At 41.8% G+C, this 12,966-nt stretch overlaps 1 protein-coding gene across 6 annotated transcripts in view; it reads right to left on the reverse strand.

The window, feature by feature from the left end:
* Nucleotides 1–12,966, reverse strand: part of KCNG2 (potassium voltage-gated channel modifier subfamily G member 2) — a 73,268-nt gene that overhangs the window by 25,698 nt on the left and 34,604 nt on the right. For 5 of the 6 annotated variants that reach the window (XM_090136832.1, XM_090136835.1, XM_090136833.1 and 2 more), the window contains one exon: nucleotides 1,311–2,128. In XM_090136832.1, coding sequence (XP_089992958.1) covers nucleotides 1,311–2,054 — 744 coding nt within the window. In that variant the 5' untranslated portion in view covers nucleotides 2,055–2,128. Of the gene's footprint in view, nucleotides 1–1,310; nucleotides 2,129–6,352; nucleotides 9,358–12,966 lie in introns of those variants that run through there. The other variant, XM_090136834.1, reaches the window with a different exon arrangement.

Raw genomic sequence — 12,966 nt, forward strand, 5'->3', positions numbered from 1 at the left:
CAAATACAATGCCTTTTTTTTCCTGGAGTGAACTGCTGCTATTGAGTAAGTTTGATTCAAATCATGCAGCTCAGCTGACACCTAACCTGAGCATGCAAATGGAGAGTGGGGTTTAACTGCACATGAAGTACTCAGTCAAATGCAGCATGGGATTCTGTGGAATTGCTGGATCCATTCCATCAACATGCTTTTTACTTTCAACAGTACAAAACACTAAGTGTCTCCTGTCAGTTAATGACCACTCTCTTAACAGCAGTGAGCAACAAGCCATTCAGCACTTGGATGATAGCACAAGGAAAAATCTACTGCGGAGAGCTCAGCATTCAGTTAATAGACAGAACTCAATAGGATGAAGTAATGTGTTGGTAGGTCAATTTCACAATCACCTCTAACGACCAAGGAGCTGGAGAAGATGCCCAAATATTTAGCATCTTTGACAGATCTGAGTATAACTAAAGAAAGAGGCCACAAACTCTTTCACCCCAAACTTATTTTAACACATATTAATGAAAATGTAAACACCCTTCTCTATCAGTCTTCAGAGGAGCTCTCATTGGCCTACATACAGCTAATCCTAGGAATGTGAACCACGAGTAAAGCACTAAACCCTTAGGAAATTCGTTGAAATAAACATAATATCCATAGACTTGATTTTCAAGCGCATGAAGCATACACAGATTACATTTGAGAATACTATGGCTGAAAACTGGGACATTTACTCTGTTTCTGCTGTTAACTGCTGCATCGGCTTCCCTGCCCTTTACCTCACTTATAGCATCAAAGTATTTTTAAATGTGTTTTCTACAGTCACGTACGAAGAATTCATTAAAAGCAGTATGTTAAAGTACTTTTAAGGAAAATGGATCTGTTAGCTTTTAACACTTCAAAGTATTAAGTCTCAAGCAAAGCTAATTTTTATAACCACAGCAGCTAGTTTATCATCTTGTTAACAATAACAGAAAATAAATCTGTTAGATAAAGCTATCTGTTTGTGCAAACTGGTGAAGATTAAGAGGTACAAACATTTCTGTGCCTTCCATAGCATGAATCATGGAATGGTTTGGGCTGGAAGAGACCTCAAAGATCAAATAATTCCACCCCATCTTCCATGGACAGAGCTGCCAATCACTAAGTCAGTCTAAGGACTCCATCCAACCTGGCCTTGAACACTTCCAGGAATGGGGCAACCACAACTTCTCTGGGCAACCTGTGAAAATGAATATCAAATACCAAAACTCCTTGGTTGCTTTGCCTGTCACCTTCTCTGAGGAGACAACAAGGCAAAATACTCTGAGAAAAGCTGCACTCACCCGATCTTCTTCTTCTCTGACATCTGGCATGGTGCTGATACAGAGGCTGACTGCAGTGATGGCAACAAAAGAGATTGAAATGCAAGCAAAGATCTTCCCTGGAATCCCTGAGTGGGGGTTCTCCACCATATCCCTGAGATTTCTCATGCACAAACTCAACCAGTTATTGTCCTGGAAGGCACACTGAGTAGTTTCACTAAACATCATCTCCCCTTCATACATCCCGGCTTCAGCTGCCTCCTCCTCTTTCTGTTGCAATCTCTTTTTACAGCACCACTCCAGGTGGTCCTCTTCTATCCCCCAGTACACAAGCTCCTCCTGAAAAGAAAGAGCACACATCTCCCTGAGAAGTCTCAGCTTCCCAGCTGTCAAGAAAGTCATGATCGTCCTGAAGGCACTAGGATTACGGTCAAAAAAAAATTCATTGCAGCTAACATCATAGTCATCACAGATGTTCATGATCTCATCATAATTGTTGCAAGACTTTAGCTTCCCAAGCCTGGTCAAAGGGCAGTTCTCCAAGGTGGTCCAAGGAATTTTGTATTTAATACCACCTACATTGATGATCACAAACCTGGTCCGGTCATCCAGGCGTGCTAAGTAGCACAAGTCTTCATTGGGGTGCAAAAGTTTGGCCTTTCTGTAGAAAAATCCTTTCTTGGTTTGCACTTCACACAAATTTTCCAACTTATTGAAGGAGTAGGAGCTGAACGCAGGATCTGCATTCCCAGTGAGTAATGCCATTTCTTGATACGTTTGCTGAGGTCATTGGGAGGCTACTCAAAGAAAGGCATCTGGACCTTGATTGGAGAGTCGGTCTGTGAAACAGAATTTTTAAACGGCAATAAAATGAGGGCTTTGCTAGAGAAAAAAAACTATCCCAAGAAACTTTCCTCCATGACATTACTTTTTATCCTATTATCTTAGAACTATACTCACTCTGTACCCAGTAGAAATTAAGAACTTAAACTGCAGTAAGGTTGGAAGCCCATGTCTACCTCTAAAGAGTTTAGTCAGTGAATGACTGGGAAAAAAAAACAGTGTATTATCATTTTCAGAAATGTCTTTTCTAGACGTTTAAGCAATATCCCAGGTGTTAAGGGAAGAGAAACTGGGGCTTTTAGATAAATGGCAATTCTCATTTTAGCAACTTAAGTTTTTATTATTTTGGCCCATCTACTTTATTTATTAATTACAAAAATGCCTGAAGCATGAGGACAAAGTGTATGCCTACAGTACAATCAGAAAGACTACTGTAGTAATGCTGGTAATTACTGTTTAAAATTTACTAATCTTAGGTATCAAATGCAGTGAATATGTTGGAGTTGAGAATCTGCAGCCAGCACCCAAACCAGCTTGGGTGCTTAAGTGCAGAGCATGTACTATCGAGACTCATTTGCCACTGGTAGCCCGATAAAGCGGATTAAAAGCTATATTGGGCATATCTACTGGAAGAGTCCCACTCTCCAAAAAGAAGAAAAGCTGTGCTCTCAATGTTAAGGTAACAGCCATAAAGTCTAATAACATCTCTTGCACAGAGGTGCAGGATCCCAGCTGTCAGGGAGGTGGTGATCTGGAATAGAAATGCTCTGGATCATGGATATTGCCTGAGATTCTGGTGTGTTTCTGCCCGATGGAGGTGGAAGGGGTGCCCTGCGACCTGGCAGCAGCTCCAAAATGGGAGACTGAACCTCACAACAAAGCAGTGCTGGAAACAACCCACCTGCTGCTTTTACTTCCAGATAATGCAGAACTCACACAATCACATTAGGCTACAGGTTGGTGTAAGGTGTTGACTGTTCTACCCTCTTCCTGACAGACATTCCTGAACATACAATTGGGATGAAATAATCTGGATTTTTCCCATTAGTCTCAGCAGGGGATAACATGCTGGAAAGGAGCTCTGAGGAGAAGGTCTTAAGTGTCACTGTGGATATCAGGTTGGCCATGAAGAACAATGGTATTTTGGGTGTATGAAGAAGAGTGAGGCCAGCTGGTCAAAGGAGGTGATCCTCCCCATTTCCTCCGCCCTGGTGAGGCCACATCTGGAGTACTGTGTTTAGTTCTGGGCTCCTCAGTTCAAAAAAGACAGGGAACTTCTAGAGAGTTCAGTGAAGGGCCACTAAAATGACTGGGGGTCTGAAACATCTCCTACACAAGGAAAGGCTGAGAGATATTGGACTCTTCAGCTTGGAAAAGAGAAGACTGAGAGGGGATCTCATGTCTCATTATAAATATCTAAAGTGCAGGAGTCAAGTCGGTGGGTCCAAGCTCTTATCAGTGGCATGCAGCAATAGAATAAGAGGCAGTGGGTAGAAACTGTATCACTGGAAGTTCTATGAAAACATGTGGAAGAATGTCTAACTGTGAGAGTGATGGAGCTCTGGAACTAGCTGCTCAGAGAGGTTGTGGAGTCTCCTTCTCTGGAGATACTCAGGATCCACCTGGATGCTTTCCTGTGCAACCTACTGCAGGGAACTTGCTTTAACAGGGGGGCTGGACTTGATGACCCCCAGTGCCCACTGCCAACCCCTACAATTCTGTGTTTCTGTGTGACTATGTAATCTCAAAAGGATGGCAAAAAGAAAGAAGCTAGGAACATAACTCTACCATACTTTCCTACTCAGGCTACAAGACAACAGGGAAACTGGAAGCTTTTTAATGTAAGGCAAAAGATTCTCCTTGCAAGAAGCTTTGCTCAGGGGGCTAAGTAGTCTAATCCACTGTTCCACTCTGCCTTATCAAATTAAGCACTGTGTGTAACTCTAGGATTCAGTTTGTGCTTTCTGCCTACCCCTCCTTTACCACATCACAATCCACAGATCTCCTGAACATTTTTTTTCACCTACTATGTTGCTTCCTCGCTTTTAGAAGACCAAAGTTCTCCACACCTGTTTCTCCAAATCAGTAATAGTATGTCTTGAAATGCTACTGTGTAATTGCATGTAAAGTAAGTAGGAAACGAGAAACTGGCGTCAGTGTTAGGACTATATAAAAGACTGGACAAAGAATGGATGCAGTCAGTGATGGTGAACAATCTTAAGCATAGAATGTGGAAAACTTGCAAGTTGAAGGAAATAAAGAAGAAAAAGTGTAAAGGAAGCCCTCATCCTGATGGTTACTATGAAGCAATAATTCCATAATTTAGAAGCAACGTTCTCTAATTCCCTTTGAATCTCATATTTCAGGCTGCAGAGAATACTGAACAAGTGGGTGCTAGGAAAAGATAGAGCACACATTAGAATACATTGACAGAGAAGCATCTCCCTTAATTCATAATCAACTCATTACCTCTCAGTTCATTAGACTTAATCAAAACCATCTCCAACAAGTAGTGAGTGCTTGCTACTCAAGGCCATGAGTCACCCTCTAAGTATTAGAGCCATGCAGCAATAGCAGTGGCACTCTTCCTTCTATGTTTCACTGAAGATAGGCATTAAATTTTAGTTTAGTGGTGTTAGATTAAAGGCATTTGTGTTGTATATTTGAAAAAAGTTAGAGAAAGGCTGGGTTACATACAAAAAAGTGTGCTCTAACAATAACATATACTTCTTGTCAATGTTAAAATTTCAGAAGAGCTAATGATGCCAAAATGCCTCTAGATTCATTTGGGTCAGAAAAATTTTGTTCAGATATCCAATACCGAACAACAGATCAAAGCTCATTCCTCTGACTAAGGGCCAGTGAAGGACAAGTAGCAGCAACGTGTATTTTGAGAAATGGGTGCTTTTATAGCACCGGCTTGAGTGCAGCTGGGACTGCAAATACCGTTACTGTCATAATGAGAGTGCATTGTCAGCACAGCATTTCCTTTAAGGATTTAGTCTCTTGTTGCTTTTTGTCAGTAAGATAAAATATTCATCATCACTACTCCAGGCAATGTGCTTTTGTTTTCATGCCTTGCCTGTTACACAAGTCAACATTGAAAAACTAATTTACATTGTTTTGACATCAAGGCCAGGATTTGCTTTTCCCCTCTACTCCACATAGCAGGTTGTTGCATAAAGGAACCAGATACATTTCACAGAAATATTTTGAATGTAATCATTTATCTGCTCCTTCTTTCTTCCAAGCAGCAGCTAACTAAATGTGAAAATCTGGAAGCATATTTTATATTACAAAATCTCTGACTTACAGATGGTTAACTTTTTATTTTGTGAATATACATAGGGCACTCCAAAAGTAATGCCTCCCATTTATTTCCGTGGAAACTACAACAGATATAAAGAGCACAACAGCACTATTTGACAAAGCAAATTCTCTGTGAAGTATCCCATTTAAGATTAACTTTAAAAGCCAATGCATCCAACAGTGATACAACATTATAATCTATTTGGCATTTATACTGTTTGATCAGACACATGGTTTCAGGAAGCACTATTAAAATACTAATAAAATGGAATAAGCTGCCCTGTGCAGTGACACACGACAGAATTTGACTTGGTATTTGTTGTTCATCATTTTTAAATGCTGTGGAAGAAATGCTATATAAATGTTTCAGTTACATGATCTCATATAGGGTGGGTTATACAAACTGTGAATTCTTTTCTTTTAAAAGCAGAGTCAAACAGCTTTTATACACTGAGAAATAATTTTTTTGGCCTCTATATGCACGCAAGTGTGTGCCTCCATACACACGCAAGTTCAGACAAATTCTATGAACAGCATACTGCTGTTCATACAGCATATAGATATTTTTCACTGAAGTATTTAAATGAATATCCAAAGCCTCCCCCTCAATGGAGAGGAGACTATTTCCCCACTTATGGCCTTTTCACCTCGCTTGCCCTCCTCAACTTTCTTCTCACAAACATTTTTCAGCATCCTGTTCTATCAGCATTTTTGCATCTAAGTCATATGTGACTTTACACGTGTCTTCACTGTTCTCAAATGCTATCTCCAAGCAAGTGGAAGAAAAGATGGTTATCAGGAGTAGTCAGCATGGATACACCTAGAGAAAATCATGCTTGACCAGTCTGGCAGCCTTCTCTGATGTCATCATCAGCTGCGTAGACAAGGGGAGAGCTGTGGATGTTGTGTACCTTGACTTCAACAAGGCTTATGACACTGTCTCCAGTATCATCCTCATAGGTAAGCTTAAGAAGAGTGGGATAGTGGACAATAAGCTGTATTGAGAATTGGTTGTCAGAGCTCAGAGGGTTGTGATCAGTGGTGCAGAAACCATTTGGAGACCCGTAGCTAGCGGTGTTCCCCAGTGGTCAGTTCTGGGCTCAGTCTTGTTCATTGTTTTCATCAATGACACAGCTGAAAGGACAGAGCCCACACACATTGAGTTTGCTGATGACACAAAGGTGGGAGGAGTGGCTGACGCACCAGAACACTGTGCTGCCATTGCACAAGACCTGGGCAAGCTGGAAAGTTGGGCAGAGATGAATCCTATGAGGTTCAGCAAAAACAAGTGCAGAGTCCTACGTGTGGGGAGGAATAACCGCATGTATCAGTACAGGATAGGAGATGACCTGCTGGAAAGGAGCTCTGCAGAGAAGGATCTGGGTGTCCCAGCGGACAAACAGTTGACCAGCAGTATGCCCCTGTAGCTAAGAGAGCTGATGGTATCCTGAGTGCATTATAAACAGTGTAGCCAGCAAGTCAAGGGAGGTGATCCTCCCCACATCCTCTGCCTTGATGAGGCCATATCTGGAGTACTGTGCCTAGTTCTGGGCTCCTCAGCTCCAAAAAGACAGGGAATAACCGAAGAGAGTCCAGCAGAGGTTACAGAGATGACTAGGGGCCTGGACCATCTGCCTTATGAGGAAAGGCTGAGAGATCTGTCTGGAGAAGACTGAGAATGGACCTCATCACTGTTATAAATATCTGAAGTGTGGGAGTCAAATGAATGGGGCCAAGCTCTTTTTATTGATGAGCAGTGATAGGACAAGGGGCAGTGAGCAAAAACTGCAACACTGGAAGTTCCATACAAATAAGAGGGAGAACTTCTTTATTGTGATACTGACTGAACACTGGAACAGGCTGTCCAGAGGTAGTACAGTCCCCTTCTCTGGAGATATTCAAGACCCGCTTACCTATGCAATCTACTCTAGGGAACCTGCTTTGTCAACAGAGTTGAACTTGGTGATCTCTAGAGGTCCCTTCCAACTCCCACAATTCTGTGATTCTGAGATTCTGTGATTCTGTTTGTATCTGCTACAGAATAAAGATGAGAGAAAATATTGGCCTTCAACTGAATGGCACAGCAGACATAGTGGTAATAGAAATGGCCAAGTTATCTAAATCCATCTGCTTTAGTCTTTACTATTATTTACTTGCCCACAGGAATCCCAACCTGTCAAGACCAAAGGGAAAGTATGAAACGTGGAAAACTTACCCTTTCTGAAGAAATATCCAGCTGGGAAACACTTGAATATATTGGATATACTCATGCCTATGGGACCTGACAATCACAAGTGCCAAGAGAGATGATTGATGTCACTCTTAGGCAACCCTTGAAAATCTTTCAATCAGGAGACACTCCTGAGCACTGGAAGAAAGTAGATGTCACTCCTATCTTCAAAAGGGGCAGGATGGAGGATCAGACACACTATAGGGCAGTCAGTCTCACCTTGATCCCCAGAAATGTGACTAAGCAAATAATCTCGGAAGCCATTGGAACACATGAAGAAGGAGATTAGGAGCAAACAGCAAGGATTTAAGAAGAGGGAAATTTGCCTGACCAACCTAATAACCTTCTGTGACAAAATGACAGGCTTGGTGGACAAAGGGAGAGCAGTGAATACTCTTCATACTGACTTTAGCAATCCTTTTGACAGGAATGCCCACAGTATCCTCATAGACAAACTGACTAAACAGAAACTAGATTAAGTAGACCTGCTGAGCTCAGAGGATAGTGATCAAATGGCAAAAAGTGCAACTTGAATGCAGTCACTAGTAATGTCCAATACTTTTGGTATCTTCATTAATGACAGAGTGATGAGACAGAGTACACACTCACCTATTCTGCAGACAAAATGAAATCAGAAGTAGCTGCTGAGGCATCAGTTGCACTCAGAGTGGCCTGGGCATGATGGAGAAATGGGCTGACAGTAACTTCTTGAAGTTCAACACATGGGAAATGTGAAGTCCTGCCCTGGGAAGGAACAACCCCATACCCCTATACAAGGAGGGTGCCAAACAGCTAGAAAGCATAAAAGGAAATGGAGGTGCCGGTGGAATACAAACTAGCCAAGACCCAGCAACATACCCTTGCAGCATCCTCAGCTGTGTTAGGAAGATTGCTGCCAGCAGGTTGAGAGAGATGAGATACTGGTGAGATACATTTGGAGTGACATTCAATTCTGGCCAGTATAAGTGAGACTTGGATGCCCTGGAGCAAGACCACCAAAGGGCCATGAAATGATTAAGAGCTAAGAACATCCAACATATAAGGAAAGACTAAGAGAATTGCAATTGCTCAGCTTGAAGAAGAGGTTTAGTTTAATCTTATCTGTATATAAGTACACAGTGGGAGGCAGTAAAGATGATGGAGCCAGACTCTTTCAGTCATGTCTAGTGGGAAAGGACAAGAGGCACAAATAGAAATATAGGAAATTGTTGTTATTTCCTGTATTTTTCTTAAGGTGCTGTGAGGGTTGCCAAGAGAGGTCATGGAGTCTCCTTCCCTGGGAATACTCAAAATCATCTGGATACAATCTCCAGCCGACCCACTGGTGTTCAAAGTAAATAACCTCCAGAGGTCCCTTCCCATCTCCGGTATTCTGTGATTTTGTGAATACTCTATTTTTAACTTCTGTTGTAAGTTACAAAGTTCTTTATCAATGACATTGATGATGGAATCGAGTGCACCCTCAGCAAGTTTGCTGACGACACCAAGCTGAGTGGTGCGGTCGACACAGTTGAAGGAAGGGATGCCATTCAGAGGGACCTCGAGAGGCTAGAAAGGTGGGCCCGGGTGAACCTGATGAGGTTCAACACGGCAAAGTGCAGAGTTCTGCACTTGGGCCGGAGGAATCCCAGGCATCCATACAGACTGGAAGGAGAGGTCCTTGAGAGCAGCCCTGTGGAGAAGGACCTGGGGGTCTTGATAGATGAAAAACTTAACATGAGCCAGCAGTGTGCCCTTGCGGCTCGGAAGGCAAATGGCATCCTGGGCTCCACCAGAAGAGGGGTGGCCAGCAGGGACAGGGAGGTGATTGTTCCCCTCTACTCTGCTCTTGTGAGGCCCCATCTGGAGTACCGCGTCCAAGTCTGGAGCCCCCAGTACAAGACAGACAGGGAGCTGTTGGAGAGGGTCCAGAGGAGGGCCACGAAGATGATCAGGGGACTGGAGCACCTCCCCTATGAGGACAGGCTGAAAGAGCTGGGCTTGTTCAGCCTGGAGAAAAGAAGGCTGCGGGGTGACCTCATTGCAGCCTTCCAGTGCCTAAAGGGAGCCTACAAACAGGAGGGGAATCAACTCTTTGAAAGGGTAGATAACAGCAGGACAAGGGGAAATGGTTTTAAGTTGAGGGAAGGGAGATTGGACATCAGGGGGAAATTCTTTACAGAGAGAGTGGTGAGGTGCTGGAACAGCTGCCCAGAGAGGTTGTGGATGCCCCATCCCTGGAGGTGTTCAAGGCCAGATTGGATGGGGCCCTGGGCAGTCTGGTCTAGCATTAGGTGGGAAGGTTGGTGGCCCTGCATGTGGCAGGGGGGTTGGAGCTTCATGATCCTTGAGGTCCCTTCCAACCCTGGCAATTCTGTGATTCTGTGATTCTGTTCTGAAGGTTTACACTCATACTATGGAAGCAAAAGGAAACCATGAAACTTTTTAGTAATCAATGTTTTAAAACTTTCCACGTGAAATGAAACACGCTTTGACAGTGCATTGGTTATTGTGTCATAATTTAAAGTCATTTACATGAAACATAGATTAGGGTGAACACAAAATGTTTTCTCTCAAGTCCAAGGAGACTTGATTCAGTGAATCCATCCTGCAGTGCTCAGCCATTTTCAGTCACAAACATATTGGAAGCTGACATTGCTGCCTACTACCAAAGCAATTCCCACAACTTACTGTGACACTATTTATAATTTACAATGTACACAATTATTTTAGTAGTAAAACTTAAACATGCAATTGACCTTACATTTGGTGCTTTTAGAGTTAACACAGAGTTAAACATTCAGGAGATCCACTTTACTTTTGTACTTACTACATTCTAGTAGAACCTGGAGTTCCTCCCAGGCACAGTGGAAACATAAAGAGACAACAGCACCTGCCCCAGAGGCTTAGAGAATACAGAACAGATGGGATGCAATACAGAAATTTCAAAAAGAAAAGAAAATGAGACAACTAGCATATGGAAACAATAAAGCAGACACAGCTTAGCAAAAAGTAGACTTCTAATTCAGTGGATTAGCTTCAAAGTTTGTCCTCATCAAGTATTTTTGCATGGTCTGGTACTTTTCCATGACAACAGAGCATTCATAAAAGCTGCATTAGATTACCTTTGGCAACAGTATTATGTCTACGTTCAAATTCCCATGCTAAAGTAACTGTTCTACATGTGTTCAAGTAGATCAAATAACATACCAAAACATATGCAGTAAGTAAGGTCATTAGGAGACTGACTTGGACACAAAATTAGGAAGAAGTCAACTACAGCAATACTGATCGAAGTCTTTCAACCTCAGCTCCTCACTCTATGCTATAGCATCATTATACAGTACAGACAGTATTTGCCTCACATTTCTTTGCAAGTTTTTGTTTCAAGTTTTCTAAGCAAGAAGAATCTTAGTGCATGTTTGTACTCCTCCATGTACAATAGAGGTCTGAACTCTGCCTGTTGCTTTCCTACTTTTATGTCACAAGAAGTATTTCATAAGGAATAAAAGTGGGATAGTAGCATCAGAAGCAGCTAGCTAAAGCATTCTTTAGCAAACTTTATGAATTAGAGGCATCAGTGCAAAAAGGAGTTTTCAAACAAATCTAGATTTCAAAAGTCACAAAGACATTTACATTACCACAGATGTTGCCGGCTTTACTTTCAAGACATTCAAGTAAAAAAAAAAAAAACCACTAATGAAAATTAGAACAGAGTAAAATTACTATAAACTACGAAAGGGTATACCACAGGGGGGACAGGGTAATTTCACACAGGGTCATTTCCATGTAACTCAAATAGTTGAATTTTTCATATTTTTGTATTTACTGATAATAAACTTCACTATCTATAACTTCATAAACTCACTTAGAATAGGCTGTAGTCCAAGAAGTAGAACTTTGAACATTTTCATTCTTTGGTTTATCAGAATTACAGAAGGCAGGGGGACAGTGTTACAGACCCAGCTGAGATGTCCTCATCTAATTGATAAAGGCTCCTTGTGTAGTACTGGAGCAGAATAGCTAATGTATGCTTCCCCAGAGTAATATGGGGCTATGGTGAGAGGCTACATCAGACAACCCAACAGCAACAACAACAAAAAAAATGATGACGGGACGTGTAACAGCAAAGTTCAGTATAAGATGAACATTGTTTGCATACTCTGAATGCACATTTTCTTTAATAGCTTCATTAACTTAGTAGAGGCAAAAAAGAAGTTTTCTCGTCTGAATACTCTTGTCACATTTTTTCCACACTATGTAATTAGCTGAAACAATTCAATTTGTAAAATGAACAAATTAAATTACCTTGACTCAACTCGAATCTGACATGCATCCATAGCCATTTGTCTCTATTAGGCAGATTATGAGTTATCTAGTGCTACAGCATTTGCCAGAGCTGTACAGTGAAATTATTACTGCAGTGAAATCTTTAAGAAATCAGAGACTTGGTCTGTCCAGCTACCTGAAAGTATGAGATCCTTACCTTTTTCTCAGTAGCATAAAATAACATTTTGTGCACTTCCACACACTTTCAGTGTCCTAAAACAGAATTTATTTATTGTTTCTATAAAGCTATTTGCATCTCTCAACTGTACAGCAGTTGGCAGCCATAGAATAGAATCACAAAATCATAGAATGATTTGGGATGAAAGGGATCTTAAAAATCACTTAGTTCCAATCCCCTTCCATGGGCAGGATTGCCACCAACTAGACTATGCTGTCCAGGGCCCCACACAACCTTGCCTTGAACATCTCTAGATGAGGCATCCACAATTCTCTAGACAACTTGTTCTAGTGCCTCAATACACTTTGAGTAAATAATTTATTCTTAACATCTAATCTAAATCTTCCCTCTCCTAGTTTAAAACTTTATACTATCACTATCTGCCCATGTAAAAAGTCAGATGTCCTCCTGTTCATAAACCCTCTTTTAAGTACTGAAAGGCTGCTGTAAGGTCTCCCTGGAGTCTTCTCTTCTCTAGGTTGAACAAGCCAATTCTCTTAGTCTGACTTCTTAAACAGAGGTGCTCCAGCCATCTAATCATCTTCAAGGTCTTCCTCTGGACCTGCTTCAAGAGCTCCACAGCCTTCTTGTGCAAAGGGCCCCACGAGGCCTACAACTTGGATTAAGTACTCCAGGTTTGCCTCACGAGAGCAAAGCTGTACTTTCCAGAGTCTGTTATGTCTCTCAGAATAAACTTGTGCATGATTCACGGAAGTACAGAAACTGGCATGAGAGGACTAAAAACTGCCACTAACATAAGTCAGTGGGAAGACAAAGCATAAACAGAGGTTGGGATGGGGAGCAGGAAG

The sequence above is a fragment of the Phasianus colchicus genome, chromosome 3 (genome assembly GCF_987193195.1).
Source record: "Phasianus colchicus chromosome 3, bPhaCol1.hap1.1, whole genome shotgun sequence".
NCBI classification, from domain to species: Eukaryota; Metazoa; Chordata; class Aves; order Galliformes; family Phasianidae; genus Phasianus; species Phasianus colchicus.